At 50.4% G+C, this 18,704-nt stretch overlaps 8 protein-coding genes across 8 annotated transcripts; 5 read left to right on the forward strand and 3 right to left on the reverse strand.

Annotated features, from left to right (window-relative positions):
* Positions 1 to 105: 105 nt before the first annotated feature.
* Positions 106 to 2,104, reverse strand: BGZ61DRAFT_428105 (amino acid/polyamine transporter I; the record flags this gene model as incomplete). Its single annotated transcript, XM_046243732.1, has 4 exons — positions 1,745 to 2,104; positions 1,612 to 1,682; positions 1,428 to 1,541; positions 106 to 1,354 (listed from the first exon to the last, which is right to left on the reverse strand). The coding sequence occupies exons 1-4, from the start codon at positions 1,877 to 1,879 to the stop codon at positions 106 to 108; spliced, it is 1,569 nt and encodes a 522-aa protein (XP_046099251.1). The 5' UTR covers positions 1,880 to 2,104.
* A 232-nt stretch (positions 2,105 to 2,336) lies between these two features.
* On the forward strand, positions 2,337 to 4,421 carry BGZ61DRAFT_104919 (uncharacterized protein). Its single transcript, XM_046236873.1, has 6 exons — positions 2,337 to 2,454; positions 2,521 to 2,665; positions 2,748 to 3,037; positions 3,098 to 3,202; positions 3,256 to 3,489; positions 3,556 to 4,421. Exons 3-6 carry the CDS (start codon positions 2,837 to 2,839, stop codon positions 4,228 to 4,230), a joined length of 1,215 nt encoding a protein of 404 aa, XP_046099252.1. The 5' UTR covers positions 2,337 to 2,454; positions 2,521 to 2,665; positions 2,748 to 2,836; the 3' UTR covers positions 4,231 to 4,421.
* A 4-nt stretch (positions 4,422 to 4,425) lies between these two features.
* BGZ61DRAFT_459122 (acyl-CoA N-acyltransferase) lies at positions 4,426 to 5,782 on the forward strand. Its single transcript, XM_046246855.1, has 2 exons — positions 4,426 to 5,095; positions 5,160 to 5,782. Exons 1-2 carry the CDS (start codon positions 4,789 to 4,791, stop codon positions 5,564 to 5,566), a joined length of 714 nt encoding a protein of 237 aa, XP_046099253.1. The 5' UTR covers positions 4,426 to 4,788; the 3' UTR covers positions 5,567 to 5,782.
* A 1,631-nt stretch (positions 5,783 to 7,413) lies between these two features.
* Positions 7,414 to 9,753, forward strand: BGZ61DRAFT_556031 (uncharacterized protein; the record flags this gene model as incomplete). The annotated part of the gene is made up of 1 exon (XM_046255644.1): positions 7,414 to 9,753. One exon carries the CDS (start codon positions 7,414 to 7,416, stop codon positions 9,751 to 9,753), a length of 2,340 nt encoding a protein of 779 aa, XP_046099254.1.
* A 1,261-nt stretch (positions 9,754 to 11,014) lies between these two features.
* Positions 11,015 to 12,861, reverse strand: BGZ61DRAFT_362654 (uncharacterized protein; the record flags this gene model as incomplete). The annotated part of the gene is made up of 2 exons (XM_046241380.1): positions 11,015 to 12,529; positions 12,586 to 12,861. 2 exons carry the CDS (start codon positions 12,859 to 12,861, stop codon positions 11,015 to 11,017), a joined length of 1,791 nt encoding a protein of 596 aa, XP_046099255.1.
* A 1,189-nt stretch (positions 12,862 to 14,050) lies between these two features.
* BGZ61DRAFT_482607 (P-loop containing nucleoside triphosphate hydrolase protein) lies at positions 14,051 to 15,349 on the forward strand (the record flags this gene model as incomplete). The annotated part of the gene is made up of 1 exon (XM_046249413.1): positions 14,051 to 15,349. The coding sequence occupies one exon, from the start codon at positions 14,051 to 14,053 to the stop codon at positions 15,347 to 15,349; it is 1,299 nt and encodes a 432-aa protein (XP_046099256.1).
* Positions 15,350 to 16,003: 654 nt separating this feature from the next.
* On the forward strand, positions 16,004 to 16,708 carry BGZ61DRAFT_309253 (uncharacterized protein; the record flags this gene model as incomplete). The annotated part of the gene is made up of 1 exon (XM_046238789.1): positions 16,004 to 16,708. A coding segment is annotated over one exon (705 nt), but the record flags the coding sequence as incomplete, so codon positions are not given.
* A 547-nt stretch (positions 16,709 to 17,255) lies between these two features.
* On the reverse strand, positions 17,256 to 18,567 carry BGZ61DRAFT_362599 (putative methyltransferase; the record flags this gene model as incomplete). Its single annotated transcript, XM_046241374.1, has 3 exons — positions 17,256 to 17,498; positions 17,559 to 18,296; positions 18,358 to 18,567. The coding sequence occupies 3 exons, from the start codon at positions 18,565 to 18,567 to the stop codon at positions 17,256 to 17,258; spliced, it is 1,191 nt and encodes a 396-aa protein (XP_046099258.1).
* Positions 18,568 to 18,704: the final 137 nt, after the last annotated feature.

Consider the following 18,704-nt stretch of genomic DNA (forward strand, 5'->3'; position numbering starts at 1 on the left):
TTCGCTCCAATCCTGTTTTTGATCCCATTGTTTAGATGCCCACACGAAAAAAACAACTTTTGAACTTATGAGATCATGGCCTGTAGTCGCAACTCGCCATGTAGCTCATTGCTGATGCGCTCTGACGTAGGCGACTGGACCTTCGTAACGGTGAGTTCCGCGGAAGAGGTAGTATGCCAAAGAGAACATTGTAACGGCGCCGTAAATTAGAATATTCCAGTTCATCTCTGCTGGCGTCGGGTTAGGGTTGCCAGGCATGAATGCCAGAACAAAAATGACGACAAGGAAGGCCTCGGAGGCGATGTTGACGGCGAGACCCCATTGACCCAGGCTGAACTTGGAGGGCAGAAGCGGGCTGTTTGTCCATCGCCGCCAGATCATGCAGCCGATGGAGACGATGTAGCTGGAGAGAAGTGATGTCGTTGCCAAAGAAGTGATTGAGTTCAGTGCGACAGCCGAGCCGATGTTGATGAGGGAGAGAAGGCTTGAGATAAGAAAAGTCGTCAGAATTGCATTGAGGGGGACATCCCATCCTGCTGGTACCGTAGAGAACCAAGGGCTGAAAGGGACGGCATGGTCTCGTGCGAAGGCGAAGAGCTGGCGCGACGATGTGGCCACCATGGTCAAGTTGGAGAAGACGGTCATGGCAACGACGAAGACCGACATTGCGGTAGCACTTTTCGCCGACTGCGTCGAGTTGTAGAAGACCTGCATGAATGGGTAGCCGGTTGGTGACATGAGGACCTCCCCAAGGTCGCCGATGCAGAAGCAGTACGTGATAACCATGATCCATCCCAAAGCGCCATTGAAGATAGTAGTCATGATCATGGAGCGCGGCAGAGTACGGCTGGCATCGCGGAGCTCTTCCGACATATGGACGGCAGCATCTGCACCAAGCAGTGGCAAAACGCCCGCAAGAACGCCCACGAGGGTTGAGCCTCCCAAGCTGCCCCAACCTCCTCCATCGCTAAACTCAGTGAACACAGCCTTGGCGTCGGCTGTGGGCGAAAGAACCCAGAGAGTGACCAAGATGCCAAAGAAGGCGAAGATGTGAATGATGAGGACGATAGCGTCAACCAATGGCAGCTTTCTGGCCAGGACGGTGTTGAAGAGCACCGAGAAAGCAGCAACAGCCACACTGAGGAGCGTGCCATGCCAGGCCTCGGGGACATAGTCGGGGTAGTTTAGGACGACGAGGCCTTGGATCTGGGTGCCAGCAATGAAGGCTGAGGAGGCACATGAAGTCTGCCAGCCGAGCACGCACATCCATCCCATGAGGTAACTGATGAACTTCTGGTACTGCGGCGGCGCGAATTCGGATACCCAGTGATATTGTCCACCAGTCGTGGGAGCCCTGCGAAAGGTTGGCTCAGCGATCTGGCCATGTATGCCAAGACAAGGCGTCTTGGAGATTGGGCAGTACTCACATTGAAGCCATCTCGGCCATTGACGTGTTTACCAGAAGGAAGCCTACCCAGCAAATAAAGAACATCCAGATCAAACCGGCAGTGCCGCCGTTAACAAGCCCGATGGTAGAGACGCTTTGAGCAACAGGTTTAGTTCGTTTGCCTACACGCGTGATGCGCGGAAAGTTCCAATGGCGCAATTTACCTCAGAGAAAACTCCCACGACGCCATTAGAATCATGGAAAAGCCGAAGATGGACAGGAAGCGAAAGTTTCTCTGTACAATGCCATGTCAACGAAGCTCAATAGGAAAAGAGGCAATGTGTTGCTGGGACGGACCCTCATTTCCTGGGTTTTGCCCATACGGTACATGTCGGCGCGGTCGGCCGCGTTTCCTTTCTTCTCGTCGACACCATCATTGTGGCCGATGGCGGCGTCGTGGACGCCAGGAGAGTCCTTGTCGTCAATTGACATTTTAGCGGTGTTTCCCACTCTCTTGGCAGCGGTGGGTTCACCAGGAAAGACGCAAGAACAGAGGGAAAAGGGAGGGAAAAATGTGAATCTGAAGGTGCAGCTAGCTACGCGTGGAAAATGCAAGAAGAGGAATGCGCGTGGTAGACATGCACGAACTGACACACAGTCACGACGAGAGAACAACGCCAAGTACCGGATTTCAACAAGGTCAGGGATCGCGGCAACCTGTTCGAACGCACTGTATATCTAACGCATCGGCTCGAGTCTCCTAATATGGCTTGGTGTATTTGGTGTATGGCGTGATGGTCCAGGGCCAACCTCTACCCTGTGCTGTGCCGCAGCAGGGGGCTCCAGGATGATGCAGCTGGTAATTCCACCTCCCCGGCACTAGAGAAGGGCACTTGATAATTACTACGGGGATCCCTCGCGACTTCGGATGTGCGGCGCGGGCATCTAAGACAGAACAGCTAACGTGGGTTCATGTCTCATCATCTCATCAAGACCTTGAGGACTCGGGAACCTCGGGCGAACACATGAGCCTGGGCTAGGAATGTGGTGTGGCAGACAAGGATGTTGTATGTACCGGACCAGTGCATATGCATGTTGGTTGTTGGTGCAGGTTGGTGATTAATTCTGACCAGGGCATCACCGACCAAAGAGAAAACCTTCGCACCCTGGACTCGGCTCTCAACGCTCGTTCTGCTTTTTCCCGGTACGAGAAGGAGCCGTTAGCTGGCCTGAAGCGAGGAGGCCAGATATCCCCTGGGGCATCATAGAACCATCTACGTGCGTCGGAGGTTTCACACAGTCAATGTGATGTAGTGGGCGAACCACGCCGCAACTATGAAACTAAGAGATTAATACGTAGTCATTCCTTGCCTCCTGCGAACGCCTGCTCCGCGTCTTTTCCGGTCTTGCAATTCTGCCAACTCGTCGCCTCCCTCGAGCCGGACTTACATGTCTCCTCTACCCATGGATCCAGACGCATCGAATGACGCTTCGTCTCGGTTCTCGCCTGTTGCATTCAACGACCATGCCGGACAGTTGTGGATCGTGACGATCCTGTCGCTGATCTACAGCGCGCTTGTGGCTGCGGCAAGGGCGTACATCAAGTACCAGATGTTCGGGTTCGATGACGTCTTGATTGCTTTAGCAATGGTAAGGAAGCGCATCTGGTCTCGACGACATGCGAACATTGACCAAATGATGATCACCTAGGTCTTGCATTTAGCGCAATCGATTGCCGTGTTTGTTGGCTTGAATAATGGCCTCGGCAAGTTCAACTCCATTACTCCTCCGGAACAATGGGCCACATCGTCAAGAGTGAGCCTCTGCGTACTGCCACTTCATTCACTAGCTAACACGTCCACTGCCAGTCCACTCTCGCTGCCGTTATACTCTGCCTTTTAGCCCTGAGCCTCGCCAAATGCTCGGTTCTGGCCCTCATCCTACGTATCATTGGCTCCAAGACTGGAAAGAGTAAACCGTTTTGCATCGGGCTCATGGTCCTCAGTGCAGCATGGGGTGTAGGCTCCTGCTTGGCGTTCCTGATCAACTGCCGCGCCAGTACACTATTGACTCTAGATAACGTCAAGCAATGCCCCGAACAGGTACGGAGGAAACACGTCTAACATATCGCCTCATCATCAAATACCTAACCAAGGAATTACTTCTAGGATACACGCTGGGCTGTGATCACGGCAATTGACGTCTGCACGGAGATCCTCACCTGGCTCCTGGTGTTACAGCTATCATGGACCGTCAGCATGTCATTGAACAGGAAGTTTCAGGTGGCCATGGCCTTCTCATTCCGCATACCGCTCATCGCCTTCTCAGCCATTCATCTGGCATATTTCGGCAAATACCCAGATTCCGCCGAGCCTCAATTTACGGTCACCAACAGTCTCCTCCTCCAACAGGCCATGATTGTTTGGTCCATCATTTCTGCCACTGTACCAAACCTGAAGAACTTCTTGAAATCATTCTCCATAGGCATGGGCTTTCCAATCGCCTTCGACCTCAGCATGTATGGATCAAGCAATATGTACGCACTTCAGTCACTTGAGAACAATCGCTCCAAGGCCACCTCATCCGCAGCAGCAGCAGGTGGAGCATCGACCTCTGTTTCGGTCCATGATCGTTCTGAAAGCGAGCGCCGTGGCCGACCGCAGAATTGGAGGCCGGACCAGGTCTCGAATCAAACCACAGCGGCACATAACTATCGTAATAATAGTCGGGAGAATCTGCCAGAAGAAGAGGAAAGTTACAGGAATGGCAGTCAAGAGATGATTATCAACAAAGAGGTGGCATGGCAGGTCACATACGAGGGTCAACAATCGATTAATCGTTGAGTGCTAGCTCAGCATGATTGTTCGTCGTGGAGGATGGGACGGGTTATCCGGATGAAAAAAGCATGGGTTCATAGACTTCCATTTCCACTACTTGCGGTTTCCTCTACAGTTGTTCCTTTCAAAAGTTTTCTCCAACGCCAAATACGCCACGTTACGTTATCCTTGTCAGGTACTTCGGATACATTCGGGGATCACTTCCGTTGTTGCATATAACCTCGCTTCGGGCCTTGCATCCGTAGCCAGGGTCCCGATCCAACACCAGGGTATAGATGAACCGGGCCAATCGGGCAGCAATACAATACGTGATGAGAACCCAGAATTCGCGCTGAACTAGGCCGCTTCTAAACGATGTCTTCCAAGCCAACAGGAGATGGTCTGGAACGAAATTTCACGACATGACTGGCCAATTACTGGAGAGGTCATACATAAGGCCCCTGAAACGTGCATTGCGAATGTAGGTAGAAGCATGTGAATTATTCATTACCAGGGAAACGAGACTTTTCCTAGAACCATTCGACCGCACCACTTGCCACAATCACTTGCTTTTCAATCACAATCATGTCTGAGATTGTATTGCGCGATGCGCGCTTCTCGGAACTCCCCGAGATTGCCCACGTGATGGCAAAGGCATTTTGGGAGGATAACATATTCGGCCAACTCATTCACCCTCATCGCAACGAGTATCCTGACGATGTAGACTTGTACTGGCTGCGGCGGGCACGCGTCAACTTTTGGGACTACCGCTGGCGATGGCTCGTTGCTGTTGGCAAAGACGAAAGCGGTCGAGAGGTTATCGCCGGGATTGCGCAGTGGGCAAGATTGGGAGACGGGGGCAAGAAGCTGGAGTTATCGTACTTGGATCCTCGTGAGTTTATCTTGCCGTGTCGTTATCCCCAAGGGCATTTATTGAAGCTCATCTATCAACCCAGGAAATTTGCTTAAGCCTCTATCTTCTGTTGCCATGAAAATTCATGCTTGGGCCTGGCCTAATCGCGCAAGCGACCCCAAGGAGGAAGACATCGTGGAGCGGGCGTATCCTCTCTTCGATGACATATGGAGCGGCAAGCGCGCTGAATCGTGGTACCTCGAATTAATGGCTGTGCGCCCGGATTTCCAGGGGAGAAACATAGGCCGGAAGCTTGTACAATGGGGCCTCGAGCAAGCTGAGGCCGAGGGTATTTGCGCGTCAGTGATTAGTGCCTTGGGCAAAGATGGGTTTTATACTAAATGCGGGTTCGACGAGCAATACGGCAGTGCTAGACAGGGCGACGGGAATCCATTGGCAGATGTCGAGGGTGCTAATATGTTCTGGAAATGGCCCAAGGCCCGGTCTTAGCGGCATGATGGCTGGCATTGCCATCTTTGTAATACTATTGCTGTCTGAAGTTGGGCCGAGCGGAACTTGCAGACTTGAATGGAATCCTATTTCGACTATTAGCGTCAGGTCTGTCTCTGTGTGACCAAAGGAAGACTTACAACATGATACGATTTTTCGCGCTCAGGTAGAGGTGACAGTACTTTGATAGTCAACTCGGTGGCCTCTTGTGTTCTACCTGGCATGTGTTGAAGGCATGGTGAGTTCACGAGTTCGGGTCCAGCTCTGTTCGCACCACGTTTGCTAACTTGGTCTGAATCGCACTACGATCCCCCAGTTCCAGGCTTGCAGATACGGCCATTCCTAGACTCACCAAGATATGGAGCATGGGGAATCCTCAAATGCAGGCAAGGCGAAAAGAGTAGGGAAGTGAGAATTAGGGAATGACACCACATCGGTTCCGTCACCTGTAGCCTCACAGAGGACGTCGGATAGCAGCTCCAACGCCGGGAAAGGCGAGAACGGAGACCGCCTATACTGCGGCTGGAAGTTGCCCATAATGACGAACTGGTTCATAGATGCCTTGAGAGTAGACTAGCATCCGACTCTCCCCTCGTTGGTCTTTCATCTACATGCTTAAGAAACATTCACAGTGATTCCTTTTTCTCACTACGACTCGCGAGCCACCGTGCCTGCTACCTTTAGGTATGGAAGCCGCTAATGGCGCCGTGGGTGATAATTGGTTGTGGTCACACCTGAGAACTCAACTCGCAGACACAGATCAATACCGTCTGCCCTGCGTGCAATTGCCGCTGCTACCTTGGCCTCAATCGTGCCACAGAGCACATAGACCGATGTTTACGTACACGGCTCTTACGCCTGCGGTGTCTAGCTTGAAACGACAGTATCTGCAGGCAGCATATTTTTATTCATGAATTTCTTTTATTGATAAATTTAAATAAATTAATACTTCACTCAATCGATATTATTTACTTTTTACTATAGCCTATTAACATTATATATATTATTAAAAACATCCAACTGCTAATTTAAATATTTCGTTTACTACTGAATAGCTAGCAGTCAGCTAACGGATTATAATAACATAGTTAACTATAACTGCAGCCTAAGCATCCCCTTTTAACCTGGATGCTCATTATGCTCCTCTTTCATTGTGACTTTTGCTTACACTCCTTGATTTGATGCTGTAGTGCTAGCGCAAACGCGACTGTCAACGGTAACCGCAACTACCACCTCTTCATTTTCGTAAATTCCCTGTAGCCTAAATACATTTAGCCAGAGGACAACAGCATGTATTGAATGTGACTCGGCCAAGTAACACTGAGGATACAATGTGACTGTCCGCTGGTCTTTTCTGTGCCATTTAGACACGATCGCGCAGAAATACATCATCTGCCGTGCAGTCAAGCAGAATACGCTCCAGTGTTATTGTAGATCAAGTGCCGATACAACCTGGGGCAGTGCATCATCCCGAACAAGTTACAAATGTTGACTCGCTTCTCACTGCCTCGTTGTGGCCAATTTGTACTACGCAACGCGGCTCCTGTTACTAAACTAAGCCAAGATCGGTCAGCCCATGGTAGGAATGAGGCCGAGCAGAGCCCGTGATGTGAAACCTGCAGATGCACATCTTCTTATAACTGCTCCGGCTTACCGCCCACGATCTGATTCTTAAACGCCTTTTAGATCTCGAGCCGTGGCCTAAAGTTGTTTCCCAATCTTTCCCATTGGCGAGGTAAAGACAGGGCCAACCAATACCATCGAGCTATAGCGCCAGGCGCCTCCGAGGAATCTCTCGATGCAAGAAGTATATCCCCTTTTCCAAGCCCTAGAGGACATCGCTAACTATGCCTTTTTATCAGTTGATGAATCCCCCCCAGCTATTGGAGACAGATGGCTCGACACCTGTCATGTCGGCAACTGCCAATTCTGTCTCTTCCGCGGACGGCCACCCGTTGGAGTCACCAAACCCGGCTTTTCAATACCGACCTCCACCTTCCGAGTTCCAAGACAAGCCTACAGGGCCGACTACCATGCTGACCTTCGATACTGCTGGGTTTTCGCAAGACCTAGTAACATCAGACTTTGAGGTCAACCCTTCCGACCCTGAGGGCGCGACGGAAGTACTTCCTGCGCCAGATAACAACTTCAACAGGGAGCCAAAGAAAGAAGTCTGCACCAACAAAAGGATGTCTGCTATCCGCAGTTTCGTTCTCCTTCATTTGCCAGCTATATCTGTTACCTTGGTCCTCGCAGTGTTTTATTTCAAGAAAGTCCAATGGCCACACGGCCATCCTACTACCACCGAACTCATCATGCTTCAGTTCGCAGCCAAGGCGCACGAGTCGCTCATTCTGGTATCTTTGACTGATATCCTGTTGCATCGGATCCGCTCTGGTCTTCTCCGCGAGGGTACTGGGGGAGTCCCACTTGGCTTCCTTTCATCGCCATTCCAACTGGCCTCTCCCATTCGGTATCTCTTCAGCCGGGAGCTATGGGGCGCTATTCTAAGCCCAGCTGCATCCCGACGGTTTCATGCAGAAACTTCTGTGCTAATCTTCCTGCTTGTCTTAATCGGACTGGGAGCCAGTCCCCTTTCTGCCATCTTGATGATTCCCCGCCAGGGATGGTGGGCACTTAGCTATGCCCCGGATGAAGGAGAGATATATGAAGTAACATATTTTGTTCCTCAATCCGACGAAAACCCTATATATGAGATTGAGCCTCGCTTTGCCTACCCTTCTTCATCGGAGCTTTGCTTGAATTTCACCGGAAACGGGTGTACCCAACAGAATCTGGAGCCTTTTCTCGTAACCATACTCGGGGTGCCCGAGCCGCCATTCACCCCGCACCATTTGAACATGACGCTGTCGCGTTATGGCAGATTTGTCAATCCACGCACGTTTACAGTTTATCACCCATTTACGGTTATCGCTACGAGTCTCATGGACTTTGTGGCTACACCATTAACGCGGTCATACAGATCCCAAGACGCTATAGGGCTGGGTTTTGACGTTGCCGACCTAATGGTTAGGTCACGGCCGGATCCTTCCTCCAACATGGAGAGATGGAAGCAACCAATGGTGGCTGTAACCTGCGCGGGGGCCGCCAATATTCCTTCACTGGAAAACCCTGTCATAAAGTTCCATATTAACGGCTTCATCGATAGGCTAAGCATCCTTAGTCTAGAGCTAGATCTTGAAGCGGATCTCTCGTTCCTAAAGGAAACGCCTCTCAAGGATAGCAAATCGCACCACCAACCTGATCCAATCTTCTTGAACATTCGCGACCAAGTTCCGATCCCAATCAGCGCAGCTATACTCTTTACGAGCTCTGTCACTGGCTCCGAGGAAATCGACAAAGAAGGCTCGACATTTGAAACTCATATATGCCTTGTTCATGCGCGCTGGATTGACGCTGATGCGTGGGTGGCCGCCGAATATGCCCCTGCAGTTATCTCAGACTTTGGACTATCGATATCAGATTGGATGGGGTTCTTGAACAGGACATTAAATCAAGCAAATGCCATCAAGATGGCCGACACATGGCTGACGGATATTGGAAAGGCGAGTACCGTCGATGACCTCGGCAAGCAAACAGATACACTGGTGAACAATGCATATCGCCAGGTAGCGGACATCTGTCACTACCGTAAGAGAGATAGATATGGTCCATCTACCTGCTTTTCGCAATTCCTTGCCGTATATCTCACTGATGCACTGGCAAGTATGTATAGGTACAGCTACACCGGTATCCTTTCTAATTACCCAGACCGAGAAGATATCATGGTAGACCTCGAATATTTCACACGCGTATATGCCTACAGTTTTCGGAACAGTCATGGGCCCACCGTGGCTTTGGCTGTACTTCTGCTTCATGTCGTTATCGTCATCTTGCATACGGGGATTATCTTGCTTTCACCGAGGCCTTGGATCGGCTCAGGGTGGGGGAGCTTCGGGCAGCTGATGACTCTTGCGTTGCGTTCGAGAGCTCCATTTGGATTGGAGAATGTAGGAGGCGGGGTTTCAAGTTCTCATACGTGGAAGCAGATGGTGACTGTGCGAGAACTGGCCGACGAGCATAGGTTGGAGATGGTTGTGGGTGATTTCCATCGTGGAATTCTTCATGAAGCTGATGACGTCGACGAGCCTATGAAGAAAGTTGAGCCGATGGTTCAGTATAGCTAGGCACACGAGTTCAGATAGAGATTGAATAATGAAGGAACGACAGGTGCAGAGAGCACAAAGAGAGAGGAGTTTATTTGGGCAGAAGGCATTATGGGATGGCAAGATGCCTGGGAATATATGCACTAATCCTGCCCAATAGAGAATAGAAGTTTTATTAACAATGAGTCTAGTTAGTTGATTTGTTGGTTGGGTTGTTAGTTGGGTTGTTAGTTGAGGTGTATATAAGGATGGAAGGATAACTGGAATAGAAGAGGGCCTGCAGAGCCTTTATATCCATCAGGATTTTGCCTTTTCCAAGATCTAGCATTTCCAAGATCCAGCTGTTACCTGCAGCTTATTAAGGTATTTGGAAAGGTAACCAGTTGGACTAGAAACCTTAGTCCGTCTGAGTGTACTGTTGATCTTTGAATGGACTGGGTATATAGTCTGCATTATTAATACTATTATTGGTGTTTTTTTTTACTGTTAAGCTTCTAGTCCCCCCTCTGGGTATGTGTGTACTAGAGCACCCTAACCTCTTGATTAACAATGAGTCAGGGGAAATGGTATATGGTTATGTGTTTGGCAAGGTGATTGATAAATCTCTCGGGCTGTTGTGACTGGAAATGAAGATCATTCGCATACTTCTGGTACATTATTCTATCAAGGAGTTCAGGTTGGTGCAATTAGCAACCGAGAACACTACCGTACCCACTCTTCAGCCCTCCATCTTTCCGGCCACTAAAAATCCACTTGCACACAAATAACTCGACGCTGTTGCAGATATCTGTATTTGAAGGAGTCCTGGAACAGATACGCCCTGACAGGAACAGCTGCTACGGAACATGATCGTGGACCACGGACCGTTCCCGCACCTTACAGATAACAAGAAGAGTTACGAAGCCGGCAAACTCCAACAAAGTATACAGGAATGGGCTGAAATCTATTCAGCTTCTTGAAGCGCAAGTGTGTCCTTCATAAGGGCTGCGCAGAGCTACCACATTAAGTAGTAACACAGTCAGCTAACTAGCAGCTCCAGTCGCATTAAACACTGAGTGCCGTCCAGTACTAGCACAATGATAGGCAATGGACAGGAGCATACATGATTGTGCTAGTGCGTGCTCTTCGCATAAAACCCATTCTCTCTGTATAAGAACCATTCTCCCTAGGCTGATGGTACTATGGATGTAGAAAAGACGAGATTCATTTGGATCATCCACAAAAAACGGATATAATCTCTAACTCCTATCTAGGCACAGTCCGACCCAAGCCTCTTGGCATCTTAACGCTCGCAGTAATTCCATTGCTGTCGCCTCGAGTGCGAATCAGCCTCTCCCGTTTCTGCCCGTATCCGTTCTGCCATAAGCTCTTTTCGAAGCTCTTTGGCATATTTCTCAGTTATTGGAGTTCCAGCGTACTTCCAAACCATTTCCCACAGTTCAGTTGGAAGAGCGCTGCAATCTCCTATGCTTTCAGTCCACCAATCGTTCTGCTGAGGCGGGACGTTGGAAGTTGAGATGATTGGGATTTTCGGGTCCACCAGAAATAGTGCAAGAATCTTGCAGTGCCCTGGCCGAGTCTTGTCAACCAGCTGGAATGGACCGGCACGCTGCTGGTACACATTGGGGATGAAGAGTGCGCGTCCCTGCCTTGTGAGAACGCTGCCAAGCTCCTGAAGCTTCGACTCTGGGTCCTTGTAAGCGAAGAGGCGCTCGAGTACCTCTTCTTCGGTTTCTGCACGCAGGACTTCCAGTTCGTAAAGGTCTTCCTGATCTGTCGAGACGCGAAAGGCGACGTGCGACTCGGTAATATTGTCGCAGTCGTAGTAGTACAACGCCGTCGCGCAAATGCGCTCATTGAATTGGCCTTCGGTGTGCCACACACCTCTACCGTGATTTGGCTTCTCAGGTGTCAATTGGATATTTGTCAGCTTCACAATAACTTGAATCTGCTTTGCATCATAAAAAAAGCCCGTCTTCTTCACGTCCTTGGGACTCAGCGTGACGGGTTCGTCAACATCAGGTCTAAGGTAAGGAAGTTTGAGAGGGTGTGTTTGCTCGTACCACTCATTGTCGAGCCTCTCCTTCCCGTCATCATCTAGGTCATCGGAATTTCCTTCATTTTCATCCTCTGCCCACCTCCTATTCTCGGCGTCACAGCCCCATTTGCACACATTTGGGACGGTGCAGTCATATTCAATGTCGACGTCGAACCGGTGAAGATCAAACTCTGCATGAACTGATCGATAGACAACATCCCAGGCTGGAAGAGACTTTTCGATTAATCTTTCAATGATGGGATACAAGTTTGCGTGTCGGACAGGGTGGACATTATTGATATAGCTCTCGATCCGCGGCTTGTCACCAGTTAGGTTGACATCAAAAGGGAGCCACTGAAAGCAATCAGACACGACCGGATCTCCTGTAGCCAGTCCAAAATCGTTACTGAGCACCAAGATGTCAGGCCTGTCAGGATCGGGAATAATCGAGCCTGAACCGCAATACTCCAGACAATTGTCAAGGGAGATGCGTTTGTCGGGAAGGATTCTGGATAGTCCATATACCAGTGGCCATAGCGATGGATCGACCAGGTTAAGAACCTTTCCGTCGCTGCCAGGGTGCCAGTCCTTTTGAGACTCTGGAACATTCTCCAGTAGCGCCACAGCGGTGCACAAGGCGTCTCGCAGGTCATCGTCCAGCAGGCTGTCCGACTTGATCACACAGGCCTCACAGTCCATGACAGGAATGAGACCCGTCTTCTCGTATAGTTCAGCCTTCTTGCGAAGTTCAATGAGGCACTACAACGAAATTAGCGGGGGAAAACAAAGGTTGCGATGCGAGGGCGTCCACTCACAGCTTCAGCCATCTCCTCAGTAAAGCCACCTAGCCGCTCAAGTCCTGGCATCCCCACGGCGTCTTGCTTCCATTTGAGGGAAATTTCCGGGTTGGAAACCTTTTTCCACCATTCAGGCTTATTGGTGATACTCTCTATGAACCGGAGCACCCAGACCTCCCGGTGTGGTAACGTTTCGGCCTGCCAATCCAATTCGGGGATTCCCAAAAGATGGGGGCACCGTGCATTGCTTGTTTCTATTTTGTAGGTTACGGGGAGACGATACCCCGGGAGCATCAGGCGACCCTCTGTGATCTAGATTTTGTGAGCATTTGGATCACTCATAACATTTCTGATCAATTGATAACGGAGCAATATGACTCACAGGAGGCCCGTCGTATGTCCGAGTTCGAACGGCGTCGTTTATGTCGTACCGTCTCAATACACTGAAGTCTGCACCAAACCACTCTTTTCCTTTCCTCTCGATGTCTTCATCAGTGGGTACGGGGTCGGGTGAATTGAGCACCCAGTTACTCAACTGGACGTTTTGTTCGTAGTCGCTTAACGCGGCGGCTGTTTTGGGGTCGTCTTGGATGGAAGTTGAAGCGGCCATGGTGGCGACTGTGGCAGTTGGGATTGTGAGTGGTGAAGAAAGGAGCTGCGTAGCAATGGGCTTTTATAACAATTTCAGCTTCAGCTTGAGTCCCCGCAAATAGGCAGCACAGGCAAAAGGGGGAATAATCGACTCATCCCTGGCTTGGCGCAACTGTTGGGAGTAGGCTGCATTCTAGCCATGACTCCACCCAGTAGAATCACGCTCGGATGCTGGTGGATTATTATGGCTCAATGGAGTACGCTAACCTCGAAATAAATTCAGTCAACCAACACTGCGTAGCATCTCGTAACAGATCCTCATCATCCGATTGGATTGACAGGGTCAGGCAGTCTTTGTACCCTGGGAAATTGTGGCGGGAAAACCACCCAGAGTCCAGACTGTCCGAGAACTAAGAAAAGAGAGGGTCAAGGAAAGTATCTAGTATTTGGCGGCACAGGCACAATAAACATGACGAGCTTACATAGACAGCGCATATTCGATCAATCGATGAGCCGAGATAAAAGCCGATAAATACATTGCATTCCTTCTTTGTTCATTTGATCATAAGAACGGTATTTACCATTGGCCTCAAATGTGCCCAACCAAGTTAGAGTTTCTTTTGGTGCGGTGATGGCATCATTACGCAATCATCGAAGATTGCATCTAACAGTTCCTTTCCTTACCAAGTCCCTAACCGCCATCGCCCTCTTGCACAGGATGTGAAATTTGAACTTCTGCGGATAGTATTTTTATTTACTGTTGCCACTGGAGGGACTGTCATGCGCTTCGTTTCTCACTCCAACTTCGACTGCACGTTCCCCCCCAAGCCCCAAGAGTCATCTACCGGATCATTATCTCTTTCATGAGAAAACCCCCGCGTCGCCCACCAACATGGATCCAGTTTCCGTTGTGGGATTGATTGCAAGCGTGGTCGGCATTGCGGCAACTGTTGGTCACACTGGCAACAAGATATATCGTCGAATCGAGGAGTTCAAGGACAAGTCTGACTCTGTCCCCGAAGTCTTTGAAACCATTTGCGTCAACCTTTCGCTACTTCGTGCAGACTTGGAAAGGTTCAGCCGCCAGATCGAAAATGAGAATCCATCTGCCGAGTTGCTTATCGCGTCCGAGAACCTGGTGAAGCGACTTCAAGCTCTTCTGACCCGGCTGGACGAGGGGATGAAGGTCCTCACACCCAGCGACCAGGATTCCAAGACGGTCCGGGTTTGCAAGGCTTGGAAAAGCATCCGTTTTGAGACCGAGGCTGACCGCATCTGGGAAGAGATATGCGAGTGCCGAAACTCACTCAACTTCGATCGTGTTGTGGCATGTGGTTCAGCCGAAGCCGAACGTCTGTGGGTGCCACCCATCCTGGATATTCCCCAAGGAAGACAAGTTGAATTTGTTGGCCGCCAGCAAATTCTATCTCACGTCGCCGACCTTCTTTCCGCGGCCGATGGCTTTACTCCTCCGACTATCGTCCTTCAAGGTATGGGCGGACAAGGTAAAACGCAGCTTGCCCTCCAGTTCTGCATCCAGAACCGGGATCGTGCTGGAAAAAATGACCCAAATTCAAAGAGATATCGCGCCATCTTCTGGGTAGATGCTACATCGGAGGCGGCCACTCGGAGAAGCTTCTTGCGCATCTACGAGCTTATCAAGAGTCCGGGCGCAGTTCTCAACGACGAAGACGCCCAGATTCACCATGTCAAGCAGACTATACAGAGATGGACCTTCCCGTGGCTGTTCGTCTTCGATAACTATGATAAACCATCTGAATTTCAATCAATTCGAAACTACATGCCTATTGGCCACGAGGGAGCTGTATTGGTCACGAGCAGACACGAAGACTCGGCATATGTTGGCAAGATTCTTGATGTTCCACCCTTGTCACAAGCAGAAGCCGTGGAGCTTCTGCTTAAACAGATCTGTGATAAGGACGACACTCGGCCGATGGAGGCCACAAAACTAGCAGAGGAAATCGTGTCGAAGCTTGGCTGCCACGCCCTCGCCGTCCACCAAGCTGGTTGCTTTATCGACAAGAACTGTACGCTGGCCGACTTCCTCTCCCAGTATGATAAGGAGCGGGCAAATGTGATGTCATGGACGCCAACAATCTGGTCTTACGTCAAGCCCGTGATCGGGGATGACAAGCAGCAGACCGCTTTCAACGTCTTTACCACCATTTAGTTGGCATTCGATGCTCTTCCATACGACGGAAACACTCTTGGCAAGGTTAAAAGATTCCTCAAGATCTGTTCCTATCTTGACATCAACCGAATTTCGGATACGCTCTTCTTTGCTTCGATTTCCGATGATATCGCCGTACTAGACCTGTTCAGAAAGATAGACGGAACATGGAACCAAAATGAGTTTTATACCATCATCAGGGGTTTAAGAGAGTACGGTCTGGTTTTGCCGAGTACTCCAGTTAGAAGGAGCTTCGCCATCCATCCTCTCATATCCGACTGGCTGAAGATCAAAGAAGACGCCAACAAAGAAGCCTTGCAGGCAATCCACCTGAAGGATGGTATGCTTGCAGCAAGAATAGTGAAGAACGCATTAGAGGCAGCCACGCAAGGCCTCCCCCACCGCTACCTCGACCTTGCGTTGGATATCCGTCAAGATATACTTCCGCATGTTCTTTCATGCGAGGGAGTCGTGTCTCAGTCTTCAGACACACAGGATGCGTTGAAAGTGCATAGCATCTGCGAAACATTTGCAGAGTTTCTCGACACCTGTGGCATCAACGAATCTGCCCGGAGAATACAAGAAGTGGCAGTCAAGGCACTGAAGAGCGACTCAGATCCAGACAACGGGAAGCTAACAATGAGCATTTGTCTTCTTGCAAAAATCTATCACCACATAGGCATGTATGGGAAGGCCGAAGGGCTGCTGCTGGAAAGGCTGAGCGTGGTAAAGGACTCTTTTGCAAAAGGAGATCCGAGAACCCTTGCACTAGCCGAGCTGCTGACGAGCACTCTCTCCTATCAACGCAAATTCAACGAAGCAGAGGAGTATGCCGCGAGCGTTCTTGATATCAGGATGAAATGTCGACCAGATGATAAGCGAGAGCTACTCAAATGCAGAGGGGCTCTGGCATGGATCTGGCAGCATAACCAGAAGATGGAAAAAGCCGAGACGGAGGGTAAAGCGGTATTGGATACGAGGCTGGTGAAATTTGGCCCTGATGACCTGGATACGCTCTCTAGCTACAACGCCCAAGGCTGCATCTACCTGGCTCAAGGAAAGCTCGAAGCCGCGGAAGAATTGCTCCTGAAGGCCGTCGATGGGAGAACGAAGCGTCTTGGCCCCACGCACCCGTCGACGCTCAACTCGCTTACGAATTTATCCATGGTCTTTGCATCCCAGGAGCGCTGGGAGGAGGCCATCTCCAAAAGCAAGGGGATTCTCAAAGCCCAGGAAGCACAGCTAGGCGGGAGCCACATTGCGACGCTGATAAGCGTCGCCAACCTTTTGCAGATATTTAATTACGGCCCGAAGGATATTGGTTCCTTGAACGAAGCCGCTCGTCTCCAGATCCGGCTGGAGAAAGCAGCCTGGGACGGCTTGTGGGAACAGACAAGGCCGAAGTGCGGCTATCCTCGCGTGGAGAAGCGGATAACCATGAATGGGAAGAGACAGTTTCAGTACCGGGAAGTAATGCGGCATATCGGTTTAATATGGCGTTCCAGTAAACAAATCGCATCAGACCGGGCGCGGAACCGAGCAAGGATTTTTCAGAGTGAGAGGGCAGAGCAAAAAAGGAAGGGAGCGGGTGTTTGAAACACACACAAACCGTCGCAGGACAGTTGAGGAGGTTCGATATTGAATTGGCAGTGAACCTCCCTACCAAAAATTGCTGGTTGTTCTCGACTATTGTCTGCCGTAAGAGAAAACGATTTGTATTCTACAAAAAGTCACTCTGGTCCGTTCGAATAGCTCATGAAAGTTGGCATTAAAATCCCAATCGCAGCTCTCAACAAAGCATCACACAGGCTATCTGTACGGCTTCCCGGTATCCCACTGAGTGCCATTGTTGCTACTAGAATAGGAACTCTTGCAGCCTCTCAAAGATGAGCCTCGTGAAGACTTCTCAGACTGTCGACTCCGGTTTACGACCGGTAATGAATCGGTAACTCGTAATTAACCGCAAATCCTTACTCCGGAACTCCCTCTTTACTCCCTCCATCAAAACCATCACTTGGTCGTGTGAATAGTTCCAAACACGCGTAAACAGGGCCGGAGTATGTGACTCAACTGACATCTGCATGTGGTTGAGCTCGAACCGACCGAGCTCCTTGAGCGCCGGATCCTTGGCCCATGGTCCGATGGGTATCTGTTTCAAGCATTAGCATTACATTTAGAGCAGCGGATGGAGAATTGAAGCTGCACTTACCCGGTGCACACGCTCCTTGACGTCTTCGAAGCCAGCATCTATCATCCACTGCTTGTGATACTTGGCCACATTGATCTGCTTTCCAAACAACTTGCTCCCCTCGTCCAGCTTGTCAACCCATTCCATCGTCCATGGCGCGCGATCACAGCTGTCGTCGTCACTAAAGATCCACGCATCGTACTCTTGCATCTCCATCCAACCGCCCGGTTTGAGATTCTGTAGGGCCTGATCGTAGAATCGTGACCAATTGGCCGATGTTCCGCTCAGGGCACGGCCGTGGATGTAGTCGAACTTTTCATTCTCGCGATATGTCCACTCGTCTTCGTAGTCATCAACATGGAATGAGCAGTTGCCGGGCACCCACTCGGGCTGGATGGGCGACAGGTCGACACCGTTGACGAGGGCGTTGGGGAACTCATCAGCCACCTCAATTGCCCAAATGCCTGTGCCGGTTCCGAGATCTAGGATACGAAAATCTCGCTGTTCCGCGGGGTCCGGCAGGGGAGCAGCGTAGAGGTGACCTCCGAGGAGTAGGCGCCAGATGTGATGCTGTAGATCGAGACGTTGCTGTTCCTGGTCATCGTTGGGTAGCACATATTGGCCTTCGCGATATGCGTGGTATCGGCGGCCATTTTCGTACTGATAGTGGTAGATGGACGAGGTGACTGATGCTGTGTAGGCAGATTCAGAATCCGAGTTGTAGGCAGAGTCTGCATAGTTCTCACGAATAGCGTCTTCCTATTGAGAGCGCATCGCGTTAATTGAAAGGCGAAACAACAACTTGGAACTGGCAGCTTACATCAACTTGCAGTGGTGCTGGCCTTGGTTCATCTCCTTCATTGGCTGCTGGGGATCGTCTCGCCGCCTCGTCTGAAGGGCTTGAGGCGTTCACATCCGATGCTTCCGAAGGACCCGACAGTCTGGTTGTGGCAGGCGGCCCACTTTGAGGGGAATGGGAGGACCTTGACCTTGGTGGAGAGGGCGTCTTTTGGCCCTTGTCTGAAGCCATTGTTGTTGGTCGCACTTAAGCTAGGTCTCTTCCCTATGAAAAGATATGCAAAGGATGAGATGACGACCGCTCACCGCCGACATTTTGTATCATGTCTTGATGATGCCACTGGATGGCAATAAATCCCCGCGCCAAGA

Source organism: Ilyonectria robusta (assembly GCF_021365365.1).
Source record: "Ilyonectria robusta strain PMI_751 chromosome Unknown BGZ61scaffold_22, whole genome shotgun sequence".
In the NCBI taxonomy this organism is placed as follows: domain Eukaryota; kingdom Fungi; phylum Ascomycota; class Sordariomycetes; order Hypocreales; family Nectriaceae; genus Ilyonectria; species Ilyonectria robusta.